Source organism: Fringilla coelebs (genome assembly GCF_963513975.1).
Source record: "Fringilla coelebs genome assembly, chromosome: Z".
NCBI lineage: Eukaryota > Metazoa > Chordata > Aves > Passeriformes > Fringillidae > Fringilla > Fringilla coelebs.
Genome location: NC_140031.1, coordinates 7960076 through 7978649, shown reverse-complemented (window position 1 = coordinate 7978649; position 18574 = coordinate 7960076). Strand labels below are relative to the sequence as shown.

The 18574-nt window shown below is 57.0% G+C and overlaps 6 protein-coding genes across 6 annotated transcripts in view; 1 reads left to right on the top strand and 5 right to left on the bottom strand.

Annotated features, from left to right (window-relative positions):
* The window catches only part of UBAP2 (ubiquitin associated protein 2), a 170752-nt gene that overhangs the window by 114445 nt on the left and 37733 nt on the right, over window positions 1-18574 (top strand).
* LOC311165454 (interferon-like) lies at window positions 1460-2032 on the bottom strand (the record flags this gene model as incomplete). Its single annotated transcript, XM_084225420.1, has 1 exon — window positions 1460-2032. The coding sequence occupies one exon, from the start codon at window positions 2030-2032 to the stop codon at window positions 1460-1462; it is 573 nt and encodes a 190-aa protein (XP_084081546.1).
* Window positions 4890-5462, bottom strand: LOC311165453 (interferon-like; the record flags this gene model as incomplete). The annotated part of the gene is made up of 1 exon (XM_084225419.1): window positions 4890-5462. One exon carries the CDS (start codon window positions 5460-5462, stop codon window positions 4890-4892), a length of 573 nt encoding a protein of 190 aa, XP_084081545.1.
* On the bottom strand, window positions 8320-8892 carry LOC311165452 (interferon-like; the record flags this gene model as incomplete). Its single annotated transcript, XM_084225418.1, has 1 exon — window positions 8320-8892. One exon carries the CDS (start codon window positions 8890-8892, stop codon window positions 8320-8322), a length of 573 nt encoding a protein of 190 aa, XP_084081544.1.
* LOC311165451 (interferon-like) lies at window positions 11750-12322 on the bottom strand (the record flags this gene model as incomplete). The annotated part of the gene is made up of 1 exon (XM_084225417.1): window positions 11750-12322. One exon carries the CDS (start codon window positions 12320-12322, stop codon window positions 11750-11752), a length of 573 nt encoding a protein of 190 aa, XP_084081543.1.
* LOC311165450 (interferon-like) lies at window positions 15180-15752 on the bottom strand (the record flags this gene model as incomplete). The annotated part of the gene is made up of 1 exon (XM_084225416.1): window positions 15180-15752. One exon carries the CDS (start codon window positions 15750-15752, stop codon window positions 15180-15182), a length of 573 nt encoding a protein of 190 aa, XP_084081542.1.

The window sequence follows — 18574 nt, the reverse complement described above, 5'->3', positions numbered from 1 at the left end:
CGTCAAGAGGTTAATGCGTGAGTCCTGAGGGAACTTCCAGGTGGAGTTGCTAGGCCAGTGTGGGTCGTTTTTGAAACCTGATGTTTGTGGGTTGAGGTTGCCAAGAAGTGGTAGAAGAGAAATAGAAGCCCCGTTTTTAGAAAGGGAAAAGCGGAAGAGGGTGGGAACTACGGAGCACTGGGGCAGAGCTCTGTGTCAGGCAAGAAGATGAGGCTGCTTCTCCAGGACACCATGCCAATGGGAAAGAAAGAGGTGATGGATAGCGGGAGGCAGTGCATTCCAAAGTGCCAAGTGGCCATTCCTGGCGGTTTTGCTGCTGCTCGAGGTTAGGGTTAGGGCTCCACAGCAGCAGTGGCTAGGGGCAGGGTAAGTGACCTTGTGGGGCTGGCTTTGTGCAAAGTGCTTGACAGTGTGCTGGGGCCGCATTTCTCTTCACAAGAGAATCAAGGCACAGCTTCCCTGGGATATTTTCAGGGAATGGCAGAGATGTACCTCTGAGAAAGAAAAGAGAATTCTTCCCTCGATCGCTGCGCCTTTCTTTGTGCAGAAGTGAGATGCATTGTGGAGGATTGTTGACCTGAGGGGAATTGGTCATTGGATTCTGCTGTGAGTGTTTTGTTCTCTTGACCAATCTCTGCAAGCTGTGTCTTGTCGGTCAGGGGACAGTCACAAGATCTGTTTGAGTTGAGCGCCTGGGCAGTTTCAGGTTAGATGGAGTGTAATATATTGTAATACAGCATAAAACAGTAGAGTATAAGAAAGTAATGCATTAGCCTTGGGCTATCAACGGAGTCCACCTTGTCATTTCTTCCTTCATGTTGGGGGCCCTGCTTTTTACCGTAGTGTCCTGCATGAGATGGTGGCCTGTGAGTCAGAGAGGCATGGATTGGAGGGATGGAGCACGGAGTGGATAAAGCAGATGAGGTGCAGCGGTGCTCTCCAGCCTTGGGGTGCTTTTCTTGGTGTGCTTCCGTGGGGTTGGCCAAAGGGTGGCAGTGTTTTTGCACAGGGGCAGCTGCAGGATGCTGCTTGGGCAGGTGCCATTGAGGAGAGTGGCCAGGGGCTGTTTGGAGCAAGGCTTTGGAGTAGGTCTTTTACTAGGCACAGAGGGTGGTTGCAGTGCTAGAGAGAGGAGAGGCGGTGGCAAGTGTTTTGTCATAGGTCTTTATTTCTGGTGTCATCAATAAGTGAAGAGGTAGAAAAATAAATACCTCAATAAATAGATAAATAATAAATAAATAGATAAATAAATAAATAAATAAATAAATAGGTCAATAAATATGTAGAGGAGGTCCTTTGTCCATCTCAGTGGGAGCGTCTGAATGGCTGGAGATGCTGTGGTTGAAGGCTGCGGGTGCCGTGCGGTTGTGGCAGGCCTGTCTCTGGTCCCAGGTGAGAAGAGGTGTGGGCTTGGAGGTGGCTTTGGGGCGCAGCTGAGGCTTGGTGTGTGGGTGTTTGGCTAGCGGCGCATGGTGCGTGTGAGGTTGTGGAGGTGCTGTAGAGCGGCACGAGCTTCGAGGCGGACGTGGTCCCAGGCGCAGGCGCTGTGCTCGTGGGCGTGGAGGAAGAGGTGGATGTCCCTGAAGTACTTGTTGATGGCGAGCAGCGGGTTGCGTGGTCCTTTGAAGGGCGTGGCGTTGCCGGGGAGGCATTGCTCCAGGTGGTGCATGTGGTGCTGCAGCTTGTTGAGGAGCTGGTTGCGAGCCTGGCTGGGCCAGTGCTGGCGGGTGCCGTTGGAGCTGAGCGTGTGGAAGAGGTGCTGGAGGATGCCGAGGGCGGCGGCGGCGGCTTGGTGCGGCTGGAGGTTGTTGTGGAGCAGGGCGTCGGGGAAGAAGGGCGGCTCTTGCAGGTGGCAGGGCTGTGTGTGGCTGGCAGCCATGTGCTGGAGGAGTTGGAGAGCGTCGCCGGGGAAGGTGTCCTCGTGTGTCCACAGGTGTTGGCAGGCCAGGCTGGTGGCCAGAGCGGTGAGGAGGAGCAGGAGCGCCGGGGCGGCGTGCGGCAGGCGTGGCTGTGTGGCTGTGGGCGCAGCCATGGTGGATCTGTGGGCGCTGTCGGGCGGTGCCGGGCAGGAGGAGCCTGCTGAGGCTGGCTGGTGCTGCTGGTGCTGCTGGTGGCTGTGCTTGGGCTGCCGCCGGGTGCGCGGCTTTGTATGCAAGGCAGCTTTCCCTTCGTCGCTTTCCGATTGCCGGCACTTTCCGCCCGTACTTTCCAGTCTCTGCTGGTGGCTCTGCTGGTTTTGGGGAAGGCTTTTGTCGGAGTGTCCATGGTTGGGGATTGTGGTGGCAGCGGAGTGCCGGGCTTGCCAAAGCTCTGGCTCAGAGGCGTGGGTGTCAGGTGTGGTGGAGAGGGGTCTTGGCTGTTCCCTTTCACCTGCCGGGCCAGCTGCGCGGTCTGTGCTCTGCAGCCGGGTCTGTCTCCGTGCCCAAGCATTGTTTCCCCCTGCGAAGGCCTGCTGGTGCCTGCGGTCACTTTTCCTTTCACTTTGTGGCTTGCCTTTCTTTTCATGCTCGCCACTGTTTTCCTTTTGTGGTTGTTGCGAGGGCCGTGCGGTGATGTCAGCGGGCGGGGGCCGGCCTTTCCCCTCCTGCCTGCCTGCCGTGAATGCCCCGGGGCAGTGGCAGTGTTCGAGGGGCTGGCTGTGCACGTGGGCCTCGGAGGCCTGAGTGTGCCCTTGCACGGAGGTAGGCGCTCCACCTGCTGCCGCCTTTGGGAGGAGCCAGCAACGAGGCAGGCAAGAAAGGCTCAGTGAAGAAGTGGGCAAAAGGGAAGGGCTTGCCTCTTCCTGTGCTGCTGGCTCCGATGGCTGTGGCCCTGGAGCAAGGGTCTGCTTTGGAGATCCGTGCCCTGGCGGATGAGGCGGCCGGAGGGAAAAGAGGACTGTCCCCCGTGCAAGAAATGGGCTTGTGCTTTGGCATTGCCAGAGCCCTTGGCTGAAACGGCGTGTCCTGTTCAGGGCGCCTTGGTCCATGAGAGGAGTGGCGTTCCTGGAGGGGATGACTCTGAAGATGCACAGGGCTGCAGAGGCCGTCCCTTGTGAGCAAGGCTGAGACAGCTGGGCTTCATTGGCTGGAGCAGTGAAGGTTTGCCAGTGCAAAACGCTGTGCACAAAATGTGGGGATGGGTGAAGAGGAATTTGGGGTGCGCAGAAATCTGCAAGGGGACGATCACCCTGGCCTGATGGAGAAATGGTGGGATTGTTGCTAGGTGCGGCTGATGGGAATGGAAGGTTCTAGACTTCAGGGGCAAAGAGGCTGTGGAGACGAGTGGCGGTTTGTAGCCGTGCGTCTCAGTGGTCTGCAGGCACGCTGCCCAAGTCGCGCCGGGCAAACGCCGGGAGCCCTGCCTGGAGAACGCAGATGCCCAGGCCACTGCTGGAGAGGGCCAAGTTTGAGACCATCTTAGCAACCTGAATGCGTACAGGTGGATGGCACGTCAAGAGGTTAATGCGTGAGTCCTGAGGGAACTTCCAGGTGGAGTTGCTAGGCCAGTGTGGGTCGTTTTTGAAACCTGATGTTTGTGGGTTGAGGTTGCCAAGAAGTGGTAGAAGAGAAATAGAAGCCCCGTTTTTAGAAAGGGAAAAGTGGAAGAGGGTGGGAACTACGGAGCACTGGGGCAGAGCTCTGTGTCAGGCAAGAAGATGAGGCTGCTTCTCCAGGACACCATGCCAATGGAAAAGAAAGAGGTGATGGATAGCGGGAGGCAGTGCATTCCAAAGTGCCAAGTGGCCATTCCTGGCGGTTTTGCTGCTGCTCGAGGTTAGGGTTAGGGCTCCACAGCAGCAGTGGCTAGGGGCAGGGTAAGTGACCTTGTGGGGCTGGCTTTGTGCAAAGTGCTTGACAGTGTGCTGGGGCCGCATTTCTCTTCACAAGAGAATCAAGGCACAGCTTCCCTGGGATATTTTCAGGGAATGGCAGAGATGTACCTCTGAGAAAGAAAAGACAATTCTTCTCTCGATCGCTGCGCCTTTCTTAGTGCAGAAGTGAGATGCATTGTGGAGGATTGTTGACCTGAGGGGAATTGGTCATTGGATTCTGCTGTGAGTGTTTTGTTCTCTTGACCAATCTCTGCAAGCTGTGTCTTGTCGGTCAGGGGACAGTCACAGGATCTGTTTGAGTTGAGCGCCTGGGCAGTTTCAGGTTAGATGGAGTGTAATATATTGTAATACAGCATAAAACAGCAGAGTATAGGAAAGTAATGCATTAGCCTTGGGCTATCAACGGAGTCCACCTTGTCATTTCTTCCTGCATGTCGGGAGCCCTGCTTTTTACCGTAGTGTCCTGCATGAGATGGTTGCCTGTGAGTCAGAGAGGCATGGATTGGAGGGATGGAGCACGGAGTGGATAAAGCAGATGAGGTGCAGCGGTGCTCTCCAGCCTTGGGGTGCTTTTCTTGGTGTGCTTCCGTGGGGTTGGCCAAAGGGTGGCAGTGTTTTTGCACAGGGGCAGCTGCAGGATGCTGCTTGGGCAGGTGCCATTGAGGAGAGTGGCCAGGGGCTGTTTGGAGCAAGGCTTTGGAGTAGGTCTTTTACTAGGCACAGAGGGTGGTTGCAGTGCTAGAGAGAGGAGAGGCGGTGGCAAGTGTTTTGTCATAGGTCTTTATTTCTGGTGTCATCAATAAGTGAAGAGGTAGAAAAATAAATACCTCAATAAATAGATAAATAATAAATAAATAGATAAATAAATAAATAAATAAATAAATAGGTCAATAAATATGTAGAGGAGGTCCTTTGTCCATCTCAGTGGGAGCGTCTGAATGGCTGGAGATGCCGTGGTTGAAGGCTGCGGGTGCCGTGCGGTTGTGGCAGGCCTGTCTCTGGTCCCAGGTGAGAAGAGGTGTGGGCTTGGAGGTGGCTTTGGGGCGCAGCTGAGGCTTGGTGTGTGGGTGTTTGGCTAGCGGCGCATGGTGCGTGTGAGGTTGTGGAGGTGCTGTAGAGCGGCACGAGCTTCGAGGCGGACGTGGTCCCAGGCGCAGGCGCTGTGCTCGTGGGCGTGGAGGAAGAGGTGGATGTCCCTGAAGTACTTGTTGATGGCGAGCAGCGGGTTGCGTGGTCCTTTGAAGGGCGTGGCGTTGCCGGGGAGGCATTGCTCCAGGTGGTGCATGTGGTGCTGCAGCTTGTTGAGGAGCTGGTTGCGAGCCTGGCTGGGCCAGTGCTGGCGGGTGCCGTTGGAGCTGAGCGTGTGGAAGAGGTGCTGGAGGATGCCGAGGGCGGCGGCGGCGGCTTGGTGCGGCTGGAGGTTGTTGTGGAGCAGGGCGTCGGGGAAGAAGGGCGGCTCTTGCAGGTGGCAGGGCTGTGTGTGGCTGGCAGCCATGTGCTGGAGGAGTTGGAGAGCGTCGCCGGGGAAGGTGTCCTCGTGTGTCCACAGGTGTTGGCAGGCCAGGCTGGTGGCCAGAGCGGTGAGGAGGAGCAGGAGCGCCGGGGCGGCGTGCGGCAGGCGTGGCTGTGTGGCTGTGGGCGCAGCCATGGTGGATCTGTGGGCGCTGTCGGGCGGTGCCGGGCAGGAGGAGCCTGCTGAGGCTGCCTGGTGCTGCTGGTGCTGCTGGTGGCTGTGCTTGGGCTGCCGCCGGGTGCGCGGCTTTGTATGCAAGGCAGCTTTCCCTTTGTCGCTTTCCGATTGCCGGCACTTTCCGCCCGTACTTTCCAGTCTCTGCTGGTGGCTCTGGTGGTTTTGAGGAAGGCTTTTGTCGGAGTGTCCATGGTTGGGGATTGTGGTGGCAGCGGAGTGCCGGGCTTGCCAAAGCTCTGGCTCAGAGGCGTGGGTGTCAGGTGTGGTGGAGAGGGGTCTTGGCTGTTCCCTTTCACCTGCCGGGCCAGCTGCGGGGTCTGTGCTCTGCAGCCGGGTCTGTCTCCGTGCCCAAGCATTGTTTCCCCCTGCGAAGGCCTGCTGGTGCCTGCGGTCACTTTTCCTTTCACTTTGTGGCTTGCCTTTCTTTTCATGCTCGCCACTGTTTTCCTTTTGTGGTTGTTGCGAGGGCCGTGCGGTGATGTCAGCGGGCGGGGGCCGGCCTTTCCCCTCCTGCCTGCCTGCCGTGAATGCCCCGGGGCAGTGGCAGTGTTCGAGGGGCTGGCTGTGCACGTGGGCCTCGGAGGCCTGAGTGTGCCCTTGCACGGAGGCAGGCGCTCCACCTGCTGCCACCTTTGGGAGGAGCCAGCAACGAGGCAGGCAAGAAAGGCTCAGTGAAGAAGTGGGCAAAAGGGAAGGGCTTGCCTCTTCCTGTGCTGCTGGCTCCGATGGCTGTGGCCCTGGAGCAAGGGTCTGCTTTGGAGATCCGTGCCCTGGCGGATGAGGCGGCCGGAGGGAAAAGAGGACTGTCCCCCGTGCAAGAAATGGGCTTGTGCTTTGGCATTGCCAGAGCCCTTGGCTGCAATGGCGTGTCCTGTTCAGGTCGCCTTGGTCCATGAGAGGTGTGGGGTTCCTGGAGGGGATGGCTCTGAAGATGCACAGGGCTGCAGAGGCCGTCCCTTGTGAGCAAGGCTGAGACAGCTGGGCTTCATTGGCTGGAGCAGTGAAGGTTTGCCAGTGCAAAACGCTGTGCACAAAATGTGGGGATGGGTGAAGAGGAATTTGGGGTGCGCAGAAATCTGCAAGGGGACGATCACCCTGGCCTGATGGAGAAATGGTGGGATTGTTGCTAGGTGCGGCTGATGGGAATGGAAGGTTCTAGACTTCAGGGGCAAAGAGGCTGTGGAGACGAGTGGCGGTTTGTAGCCGTGCGTCTCAGTGGTCTGCAGGCACGCTGCCCAAGTCGCGCCGGGCAAACGCCGGGAGCCCTGCCTGGAGAACGCAGATGCCCAGGCCACTGCTGGAGAGGGCCAAGTTTGAGACCATCTTAGCAACCTGAATGCGTACAGGTGGATGGCACGTCAAGAGGTTAATGCGTGAGTCCTGAGGGAACTTCCAGGTGGAGTTGCTAGGCCAGTGTGGGTCGTTTTTGAAACCTGATGTTTGTGGGTTGAGGTTGCCAAGAAGTGGTAGAAGAGAAATAGAAGCCCCGTTTTTAGAAAGGGAAAAGCGGAAGAGGGTGGGAACTACGGAGCACTGGGGCAGAGCTCTGTGTCAGGCAAGAAGATGAGGCTGCTTCTCCAGGACACCATGCCAATGGGAAAGAAAGAGGTGATGGATAGCGGGAGGCAGTGCATTCCAAAGTGCCAAGTGGCCATTCCTGGCGGTTTTGCTGCTGCTCGAGGTTAGGGTTAGGGCTCCACAGCAGCAGTGGCTAGGGGCAGGGTAAGTGACCTTGTGGGGCTGGCTTTGTGCAAAGTGCTTGACAGTGTGCTGGGGCCGCATTTCTCTTCACAAGAGAATCAAGGCACAGCTTCCCTGGGATATTTTCAGGGAATGGCAGAGATGTACCTCTGAGAAAGAAAAGAGAATTCTTCCCTCGATCGCTGCGCCTTTCTTTGTGCAGAAGTGAGATGCATTGTGGAGGATTGTTGACCTGAGGGGAATTGGTCATTGGATTCTGCTGTGAGTGTTTTGTTCTCTTGACCAATCTCTGCAAGCTGTGTCTTGTCGGTCAGGGGACAGTCACAAGATCTGTTTGAGTTGAGCGCCTGGGCAGTTTCAGGTTAGATGGAGTGTAATATATTGTAATACAGCATAAAACAGTAGAGTATAAGAAAGTAATGCATTAGCCTTGGGCTATCAACGGAGTCCACCTTGTCATTTCTTCCTTCATGTTGGGGGCCCTGCTTTTTACCGTAGTGTCCTGCATGAGATGGTGGCCTGTGAGTCAGAGAGGCATGGATTGGAGGGATGGAGCACGGAGTGGATAAAGCAGATGAGGTGCAGCGGTGCTCTCCAGCCTTGGGGTGCTTTTCTTGGTGTGCTTCCGTGGGGTTGGCCAAAGGGTGGCAGTGTTTTTGCACAGGGGCAGCTGCAGGATGCTGCTTGGGCAGGTGCCATTGAGGAGAGTGGCCAGGGGCTGTTTGGAGCAAGGCTTTGGAGTAGGTCTTTTACTAGGCACAGAGGGTGGTTGCAGTGCTAGAGAGAGGAGAGGCGGTGGCAAGTGTTTTGTCATAGGTCTTTATTTCTGGTGTCATCAATAAGTGAAGAGGTAGAAAAATAAATACCTCAATAAATAGATAAATAATAAATAAATAGATAAATAAATAAATAAATAAATAAATAGGTCAATAAATATGTAGAGGAGGTCCTTTGTCCATCTCAGTGGGAGCGTCTGAATGGCTGGAGATGCTGTGGTTGAAGGCTGCGGGTGCCGTGCGGTTGTGGCAGGCCTGTCTCTGGTCCCAGGTGAGAAGAGGTGTGGGCTTGGAGGTGGCTTTGGGGCGCAGCTGAGGCTTGGTGTGTGGGTGTTTGGCTAGCGGCGCATGGTGCGTGTGAGGTTGTGGAGGTGCTGTAGAGCGGCACGAGCTTCGAGGCGGACGTGGTCCCAGGCGCAGGCGCTGTGCTCGTGGGCGTGGAGGAAGAGGTGGATGTCCCTGAAGTACTTGTTGATGGCGAGCAGCGGGTTGCGTGGTCCTTTGAAGGGCGTGGCGTTGCCGGGGAGGCATTGCTCCAGGTGGTGCATGTGGTGCTGCAGCTTGTTGAGGAGCTGGTTGCGAGCCTGGCTGGGCCAGTGCTGGCGGGTGCCGTTGGAGCTGAGCGTGTGGAAGAGGTGCTGGAGGATGCCGAGGGCGGCGGCGGCGGCTTGGTGCGGCTGGAGGTTGTTGTGGAGCAGGGCGTCGGGGAAGAAGGGCGGCTCTTGCAGGTGGCAGGGCTGTGTGTGGCTGGCAGCCATGTGCTGGAGGAGTTGGAGAGCGTCGCCGGGGAAGGTGTCCTCGTGTGTCCACAGGTGTTGGCAGGCCAGGCTGGTGGCCAGAGCGGTGAGGAGGAGCAGGAGCGCCGGGGCGGCGTGCGGCAGGCGTGGCTGTGTGGCTGTGGGCGCAGCCATGGTGGATCTGTGGGCGCTGTCGGGCGGTGCCGGGCAGGAGGAGCCTGCTGAGGCTGGCTGGTGCTGCTGGTGCTGCTGGTGGCTGTGCTTGGGCTGCCGCCGGGTGCGCGGCTTTGTATGCAAGGCAGCTTTCCCTTCGTCGCTTTCCGATTGCCGGCACTTTCCGCCCGTACTTTCCAGTCTCTGCTGGTGGCTCTGCTGGTTTTGGGGAAGGCTTTTGTCGGAGTGTCCATGGTTGGGGATTGTGGTGGCAGCGGAGTGCCGGGCTTGCCAAAGCTCTGGCTCAGAGGCGTGGGTGTCAGGTGTGGTGGAGAGGGGTCTTGGCTGTTCCCTTTCACCTGCCGGGCCAGCTGCGCGGTCTGTGCTCTGCAGCCGGGTCTGTCTCCGTGCCCAAGCATTGTTTCCCCCTGCGAAGGCCTGCTGGTGCCTGCGGTCACTTTTCCTTTCACTTTGTGGCTTGCCTTTCTTTTCATGCTCGCCACTGTTTTCCTTTTGTGGTTGTTGCGAGGGCCGTGCGGTGATGTCAGCGGGCGGGGGCCGGCCTTTCCCCTCCTGCCTGCCTGCCGTGAATGCCCCGGGGCAGTGGCAGTGTTCGAGGGGCTGGCTGTGCACGTGGGCCTCGGAGGCCTGAGTGTGCCCTTGCACGGAGGTAGGCGCTCCACCTGCTGCCGCCTTTGGGAGGAGCCAGCAACGAGGCAGGCAAGAAAGGCTCAGTGAAGAAGTGGGCAAAAGGGAAGGGCTTGCCTCTTCCTGTGCTGCTGGCTCCGATGGCTGTGGCCCTGGAGCAAGGGTCTGCTTTGGAGATCCGTGCCCTGGCGGATGAGGCGGCCGGAGGGAAAAGAGGACTGTCCCCCGTGCAAGAAATGGGCTTGTGCTTTGGCATTGCCAGAGCCCTTGGCTGAAACGGCGTGTCCTGTTCAGGGCGCCTTGGTCCATGAGAGGAGTGGCGTTCCTGGAGGGGATGACTCTGAAGATGCACAGGGCTGCAGAGGCCGTCCCTTGTGAGCAAGGCTGAGACAGCTGGGCTTCATTGGCTGGAGCAGTGAAGGTTTGCCAGTGCAAAACGCTGTGCACAAAATGTGGGGATGGGTGAAGAGGAATTTGGGGTGCGCAGAAATCTGCAAGGGGACGATCACCCTGGCCTGATGGAGAAATGGTGGGATTGTTGCTAGGTGCGGCTGATGGGAATGGAAGGTTCTAGACTTCAGGGGCAAAGAGGCTGTGGAGACGAGTGGCGGTTTGTAGCCGTGCGTCTCAGTGGTCTGCAGGCACGCTGCCCAAGTCGCGCCGGGCAAACGCCGGGAGCCCTGCCTGGAGAACGCAGATGCCCAGGCCACTGCTGGAGAGGGCCAAGTTTGAGACCATCTTAGCAACCTGAATGCGTACAGGTGGATGGCACGTCAAGAGGTTAATGCGTGAGTCCTGAGGGAACTTCCAGGTGGAGTTGCTAGGCCAGTGTGGGTCGTTTTTGAAACCTGATGTTTGTGGGTTGAGGTTGCCAAGAAGTGGTAGAAGAGAAATAGAAGCCCCGTTTTTAGAAAGGGAAAAGTGGAAGAGGGTGGGAACTACGGAGCACTGGGGCAGAGCTCTGTGTCAGGCAAGAAGATGAGGCTGCTTCTCCAGGACACCATGCCAATGGAAAAGAAAGAGGTGATGGATAGCGGGAGGCAGTGCATTCCAAAGTGCCAAGTGGCCATTCCTGGCGGTTTTGCTGCTGCTCGAGGTTAGGGTTAGGGCTCCACAGCAGCAGTGGCTAGGGGCAGGGTAAGTGACCTTGTGGGGCTGGCTTTGTGCAAAGTGCTTGACAGTGTGCTGGGGCCGCATTTCTCTTCACAAGAGAATCAAGGCACAGCTTCCCTGGGATATTTTCAGGGAATGGCAGAGATGTACCTCTGAGAAAGAAAAGACAATTCTTCTCTCGATCGCTGCGCCTTTCTTAGTGCAGAAGTGAGATGCATTGTGGAGGATTGTTGACCTGAGGGGAATTGGTCATTGGATTCTGCTGTGAGTGTTTTGTTCTCTTGACCAATCTCTGCAAGCTGTGTCTTGTCGGTCAGGGGACAGTCACAGGATCTGTTTGAGTTGAGCGCCTGGGCAGTTTCAGGTTAGATGGAGTGTAATATATTGTAATACAGCATAAAACAGCAGAGTATAGGAAAGTAATGCATTAGCCTTGGGCTATCAACGGAGTCCACCTTGTCATTTCTTCCTGCATGTCGGGAGCCCTGCTTTTTACCGTAGTGTCCTGCATGAGATGGTTGCCTGTGAGTCAGAGAGGCATGGATTGGAGGGATGGAGCACGGAGTGGATAAAGCAGATGAGGTGCAGCGGTGCTCTCCAGCCTTGGGGTGCTTTTCTTGGTGTGCTTCCGTGGGGTTGGCCAAAGGGTGGCAGTGTTTTTGCACAGGGGCAGCTGCAGGATGCTGCTTGGGCAGGTGCCATTGAGGAGAGTGGCCAGGGGCTGTTTGGAGCAAGGCTTTGGAGTAGGTCTTTTACTAGGCACAGAGGGTGGTTGCAGTGCTAGAGAGAGGAGAGGCGGTGGCAAGTGTTTTGTCATAGGTCTTTATTTCTGGTGTCATCAATAAGTGAAGAGGTAGAAAAATAAATACCTCAATAAATAGATAAATAATAAATAAATAGATAAATAAATAAATAAATAAATAAATAGGTCAATAAATATGTAGAGGAGGTCCTTTGTCCATCTCAGTGGGAGCGTCTGAATGGCTGGAGATGCCGTGGTTGAAGGCTGCGGGTGCCGTGCGGTTGTGGCAGGCCTGTCTCTGGTCCCAGGTGAGAAGAGGTGTGGGCTTGGAGGTGGCTTTGGGGCGCAGCTGAGGCTTGGTGTGTGGGTGTTTGGCTAGCGGCGCATGGTGCGTGTGAGGTTGTGGAGGTGCTGTAGAGCGGCACGAGCTTCGAGGCGGACGTGGTCCCAGGCGCAGGCGCTGTGCTCGTGGGCGTGGAGGAAGAGGTGGATGTCCCTGAAGTACTTGTTGATGGCGAGCAGCGGGTTGCGTGGTCCTTTGAAGGGCGTGGCGTTGCCGGGGAGGCATTGCTCCAGGTGGTGCATGTGGTGCTGCAGCTTGTTGAGGAGCTGGTTGCGAGCCTGGCTGGGCCAGTGCTGGCGGGTGCCGTTGGAGCTGAGCGTGTGGAAGAGGTGCTGGAGGATGCCGAGGGCGGCGGCGGCGGCTTGGTGCGGCTGGAGGTTGTTGTGGAGCAGGGCGTCGGGGAAGAAGGGCGGCTCTTGCAGGTGGCAGGGCTGTGTGTGGCTGGCAGCCATGTGCTGGAGGAGTTGGAGAGCGTCGCCGGGGAAGGTGTCCTCGTGTGTCCACAGGTGTTGGCAGGCCAGGCTGGTGGCCAGAGCGGTGAGGAGGAGCAGGAGCGCCGGGGCGGCGTGCGGCAGGCGTGGCTGTGTGGCTGTGGGCGCAGCCATGGTGGATCTGTGGGCGCTGTCGGGCGGTGCCGGGCAGGAGGAGCCTGCTGAGGCTGCCTGGTGCTGCTGGTGCTGCTGGTGGCTGTGCTTGGGCTGCCGCCGGGTGCGCGGCTTTGTATGCAAGGCAGCTTTCCCTTTGTCGCTTTCCGATTGCCGGCACTTTCCGCCCGTACTTTCCAGTCTCTGCTGGTGGCTCTGGTGGTTTTGAGGAAGGCTTTTGTCGGAGTGTCCATGGTTGGGGATTGTGGTGGCAGCGGAGTGCCGGGCTTGCCAAAGCTCTGGCTCAGAGGCGTGGGTGTCAGGTGTGGTGGAGAGGGGTCTTGGCTGTTCCCTTTCACCTGCCGGGCCAGCTGCGGGGTCTGTGCTCTGCAGCCGGGTCTGTCTCCGTGCCCAAGCATTGTTTCCCCCTGCGAAGGCCTGCTGGTGCCTGCGGTCACTTTTCCTTTCACTTTGTGGCTTGCCTTTCTTTTCATGCTCGCCACTGTTTTCCTTTTGTGGTTGTTGCGAGGGCCGTGCGGTGATGTCAGCGGGCGGGGGCCGGCCTTTCCCCTCCTGCCTGCCTGCCGTAAATGCCCCGGGGCAGTGGCAGTGTTCGAGGGGCTGGCTGTGCACGTGGGCCTCGGAGGCCTGAGTGTGCCCTTGCACGGAGGCAGGCGCTCCACCTGCTGCCACCTTTGGGAGGAGCCAGCAACGAGGCAGGCAAGAAAGGCTCAGTGAAGAAGTGGGCAAAAGGGAAGGGCTTGCCTCTTCCTGTGCTGCTGGCTCCGATGGCTGTGGCCCTGGAGCAAGGGTCTGCTTTGGAGATCCGTGCCCTGGCGGATGAGGCGGCCGGAGGGAAAAGAGGACTGTCCCCCGTGCAAGAAATGGGCTTGTGCTTTGGCATTGCCAGAGCCCTTGGCTGCAATGGCGTGTCCTGTTCAGGTCGCCTTGGTCCATGAGAGGTGTGGGGTTCCTGGAGGGGATGGCTCTGAAGATGCACAGGGCTGCAGAGGCCGTCCCTTGTGAGCAAGGCTGAGACAGCTGGGCTTCATTGGCTGGAGCAGTGAAGGTTTGCCAGTGCAAAACGCTGTGCACAAAATGTGGGGATGGGTGAAGAGGAATTTGGGGTGCGCAGAAATCTGCAAGGGGACGATCACCCTGGCCTGATGGAGAAATGGTGGGATTGTTGCTAGGTGCGGCTGATGGGAATGGAAGGTTCTAGACTTCAGGGGCAAAGAGGCTGTGGAGACGAGTGGCGGTTTGTAGCCGTGCGTCTCAGTGGTCTGCAGGCACGCTGCCCAAGTCGCGCCGGGCAAACGCCGGGAGCCCTGCCTGGAGAACGCAGATGCCCAGGCCACTGCTGGAGAGGGCCAAGTTTGAGACCATCTTAGCAACCTGAATGCGTACAGGTGGATGGCACGTCAAGAGGTTAATGCGTGAGTCCTGAGGGAACTTCCAGGTGGAGTTGCTAGGCCAGTGTGGGTCGTTTTTGAAACCTGATGTTTGTGGGTTGAGGTTGCCAAGAAGTGGTAGAAGAGAAATAGAAGCCCCGTTTTTAGAAAGGGAAAAGTGGAAGAGGGTGGGAACTACGGAGCACTGGGGCAGAGCTCTGTGTCAGGCAAGAAGATGAGGCTGCTTCTCCAGGACACCATGCCAATGGAAAAGAAAGAGGTGATGGATAGCGGGAGGCAGTGCATTCCAAAGTGCCAAGTGGCCATTCCTGGCGGTTTTGCTGCTGCTCGAGGTTAGGGTTAGGGCTCCACAGCAGCAGTGGCTAGGGGCAGGGTAAGTGACCTTGTGGGGCTGGCTTTGTGCAAAGTGCTTGACAGTGTGCTGGGGCCGCATTTCTCTTCACAAGAGAATCAAGGCACAGCTTCCCTGGGATATTTTCAGGGAATGGCAGAGATGTACCTCTGAGAAAGAAAAGACAATTCTTCTCTCGATCGCTGCGCCTTTCTTAGTGCAGAAGTGAGATGCATTGTGGAGGATTGTTGACCTGAGGGGAATTGGTCATTGGATTCTGCTGTGAGTGTTTTGTTCTCTTGACCAATCTCTGCAAGCTGTGTCTTGTCGGTCAGGGGACAGTCACAGGATCTGTTTGAGTTGAGCGCCTGGGCAGTTTCAGGTTAGATGGAGTGTAATATATTGTAATACAGCATAAAACAGCAGAGTATAGGAAAGTAATGCATTAGCCTTGGGCTATCAACGGAGTCCACCTTGTCATTTCTTCCTGCATGTCGGGAGCCCTGCTTTTTACCGTAGTGTCCTGCATGAGATGGTTGCCTGTGAGTCAGAGAGGCATGGATTGGAGGGATGGAGCACGGAGTGGATAAAGCAGATGAGGTGCAGCGGTGCTCTCCAGCCTTGGGGTGCTTTTCTTGGTGTGCTTCCGTGGGGTTGGCCAAAGGGTGGCAGTGTTTTTGCACAGGGGCAGCTGCAGGATGCTGCTTGGGCAGGTGCCATTGAGGAGAGTGGCCAGGGGCTGTTTGGAGCAAGGCTTTGGAGTAGGTCTTTTACTAGGCACAGAGGGTGGTTGCAGTGCTAGAGAGAGGAGAGGCGGTGGCAAGTGTTTTGTCATAGGTCTTTATTTCTGGTGTCATCAATAAGTGAAGAGGTAGAAAAATAAATACCTCAATAAATAGATAAATAATAAATAAATAGATAAATAAATAAATAAATAAATAAATAGGTCAATAAATATGTAGAGGAGGTCCTTTGTCCATCTCAGTGGGAGCGTCTGAATGGCTGGAGATGCCGTGGTTGAAGGCTGCGGGTGCCGTGCGGTTGTGGCAGGCCTGTCTCTGGTCCCAGGTGAGAAGAGGTGTGGGCTTGGAGGTGGCTTTGGGGCGCAGCTGAGGCTTGGTGTGTGGGTGTTTGGCTAGCGGCGCATGGTGCGTGTGAGGTTGTGGAGGTGCTGTAGAGCGGCACGAGCTTCGAGGCGGACGTGGTCCCAGGCGCAGGCGCTGTGCTCGTGGGCGTGGAGGAAGAGGTGGATGTCCCTGAAGTACTTGTTGATGGCGAGCAGCGGGTTGCGTGGTCCTTTGAAGGGCGTGGCGTTGCCGGGGAGGCATTGCTCCAGGTGGTGCATGTGGTGCTGCAGCTTGTTGAGGAGCTGGTTGCGAGCCTGGCTGGGCCAGTGCTGGCGGGTGCCGTTGGAGCTGAGCGTGTGGAAGAGGTGCTGGAGGATGCCGAGGGCGGCGGCGGCGGCTTGGTGCGGCTGGAGGTTGTTGTGGAGCAGGGCGTCGGGGAAGAAGGGCGGCTCTTGCAGGTGGCAGGGCTGTGTGTGGCTGGCAGCCATGTGCTGGAGGAGTTGGAGAGCGTCGCCGGGGAAGGTGTCCTCGTGTGTCCACAGGTGTTGGCAGGCCAGGCTGGTGGCCAGAGCGGTGAGGAGGAGCAGGAGCGCCGGGGCGGCGTGCGGCAGGCGTGGCTGTGTGGCTGTGGGCGCAGCCATGGTGGATCTGTGGGCGCTGTCGGGCGGTGCCGGGCAGGAGGAGCCTGCTGAGGCTGCCTGGTGCTGCTGGTGCTGCTGGTGGCTGTGCTTGGGCTGCCGCCGGGTGCGCGGCTTTGTATGCAAGGCAGCTTTCCCTTTGTCGCTTTCCGATTGCCGGCACTTTCCGCCCGTACTTTCCAGTCTCTGCTGGTGGCTCTGGTGGTTTTGAGGAAGGCTTTTGTCGGAGTGTCCATGGTTGGGGATTGTGGTGGCAGCGGAGTGCCGGGCTTGCCAAAGCTCTGGCTCAGAGGCGTGGGTGTCAGGTGTGGTGGAGAGGGGTCTTGGCTGTTCCCTTTCACCTGCCGGGCCAGCTGCGGGGTCTGTGCTCTGCAGCCGGGTCTGTCTCCGTGCCCAAGCATTGTTTCCCCCTGCGAAGGCCTGCTGGTGCCTGCGGTCACTTTTCCTTTCACTTTGTGGCTTGCCTTTCTTTTCATGCTCGCCACTGTTTTCCTTTTGTGGTTGTTGCGAGGGCCGTGCGGTGATGTCAGCGGGCGGGGGCCGGCCTTTCCCCTCCTGCCTGCCTGCCGTAAATGCCCCGGGGCAGTGGCAGTGTTCGAGGGGCTGGCTGTGCACGTGGGCCTCGGAGGCCTGAGTGTGCCCTTGCACGGAGGCAGGCGCTCCACCTGCTGCCACCTTTGGGAGGAGCCAGCAACGAGGCAGGCAAGAAAGGCTCAGTGAAGAAGTGGGCAAAAGGGAAGGGCTTGCCTCTTCCTGTGCTGCTGGCTCCGATGGCTGTGGCCCTGGAGCAAGGGTCTGCTTTGGAGATCCGTGCCCTGGCGGATGAGGCGGCCGGAGGGAAAAGAGGACTGTCCCCCGTGCAAGAAATGGGCTTGTGCTTTGGCATTGCCAGAGCCCTTGGCTGCAATGGCGTGTCCTGTTCAGGTCGCCTTGGTCCATGAGAGGTGTGGGGTTCCTGGAGGGGATGGCTCTGAAGATGCACAGGGCTGCAGAGGCCGTCCCTTGTGAGCAAGGCTGAGACAGCTGGGCTTCATTGGCTGGAGCAGTGAAGGTTTGCCAGTGCAAAACGCTGTGCACAAAATGTGGGGATGGGTGAAGAGGAATTTGGGGTGCGCAGAAATCTGCAAGGGGACGATCACCCTGGCCTGATGGAGAAATGGTGGGATTGTTGCTAGGTGCGGCTGATGGGAATGGAAGGTTCTAGACTTCAGGGGCAAAGAGGCTGTGGAGACGAGTGGCGGTTTGTAGCCGTGCGTCTCAGTGGTCTGCAGGCACGCTGCCCAAGTCGCGCCGGGCAAACGCCGGGAGCCCTGCCTGGAGAACGCAGATGCCCAGGCCACTGCTGGAGAGGGCCAAGTTTGAGACCATCTTAGCAACCTGAATGCGTACAGGTGGATGGCACGTCAAGAGGTTAATGCGTGAGTCCTGAGGGAACTTCCAGGTGGAGTTGCTAGGCCAGTGTGGGTCGTTTTTGAAACCTGATGTTTGTGGGTTGAGGTTGCCAAGAAGTGGTAGAAGAGAAATAGAAGCCCCGTTTTTAGAAAGGGAAAAGCGGAAGAGGGTGGGAACTACGGAGCACTGGGGCAGAGCTCTGTGTCAGGCAAGAAGATGAGGCTGCTTCTCCAGGACACCATGCCAATGGGAAAGAAAGAGGTGATGGATAGCGGGAGGCAGTGCATTCCAAAGTGCCAAGTGGCCATTCCTGGCGGTTTTGCTGCTGCTCGAGGTTAGGGTTAGGGCTCCACAGCAGCAGTGGCTAGGGGCAGGGTAAGTGACCTTGTGGGGCTGGCTTTGTGCAAAGTGCTTGACAGTGTGCTGGGGCCGCATTTCTCTTCACAAGAGAATCAAGGCACAGCTTCCCTGGGATATTTTCAGGGAATGGCAGAGATGTACCTCTGAGAAAGAAAAGAGAATTCTTCCCTCGATCGCTGCGCCTTTCTTTGTGCAGAAGTGAGATGCATTGTGGAGGATTGTTGACCTGAGGGGAATTGGTCATTGGATTCTGCTGTGAGTGTTTTGTTCTCTTGACCAATCTCTGCAAGCTGTGTCTTGTCGGTCAGGGGACAGTCACAAGATCTGTTTGAGTTGAGCGCCTGGGCAGTTTCAGGTTAGATGGAGTGTAATATATTGTAATACAGCATAAAACAGTAGAGTATAAGAAAGTAATGCATTAGCCTTGGGCTATCAACGGAGTCCACCTTGTCATTTCTTCCTTCATGTTGGGGGCCCTGCTTTTTACCGTAGTGTCCTGCATGAGATGGTGGCCTGTGAGTCAGAGAGGCATGGATTGGAGGGATGGAGCACGGAGTGGATAAAGCAGATGAGGTGCAGCGGTGCTCTCCAGCCTTGGGGTGCTTTTCTTGGTGTGCTTCCGTGGGGTTGGCCAAAGGGTGGCAGTGTTTTTGCACAGGGGCAGCTGCAGGATGCTGCTTGGGCAGGTGCCATTGAGGAGAGTGGCCAGGGGCTGTTTGGAGCAAGGCTTTGGAGTAGGTCTTTTACTAGGCACAGAGGGTGGTTGCAGTGCTAGAGAGAGGAGAGGCGGTGGCAAGTGTTTTGTCATAGGTCTTTATTTCTGGTGTCATCAATAAGTGAAGAGGTAGAAAAATAAATACCTCAATAAATAGATAAATAATAAATAAATAGATAAATAAATAAATAAATAAATAAATAGGTCAATAAATATGTAGAGGAGGTCCTTTGTCCATCTCAGTGGGAGCGTCTGAATGGCTGGAGATGCCGTGGTTGAAGGCTGCGGGTGCCGTGCGGTTGTGGCAGGCCTGTCTCTGGTCCCAGGTGAGAAGAGGTGTGGGCTTGGAGGTGGCTTT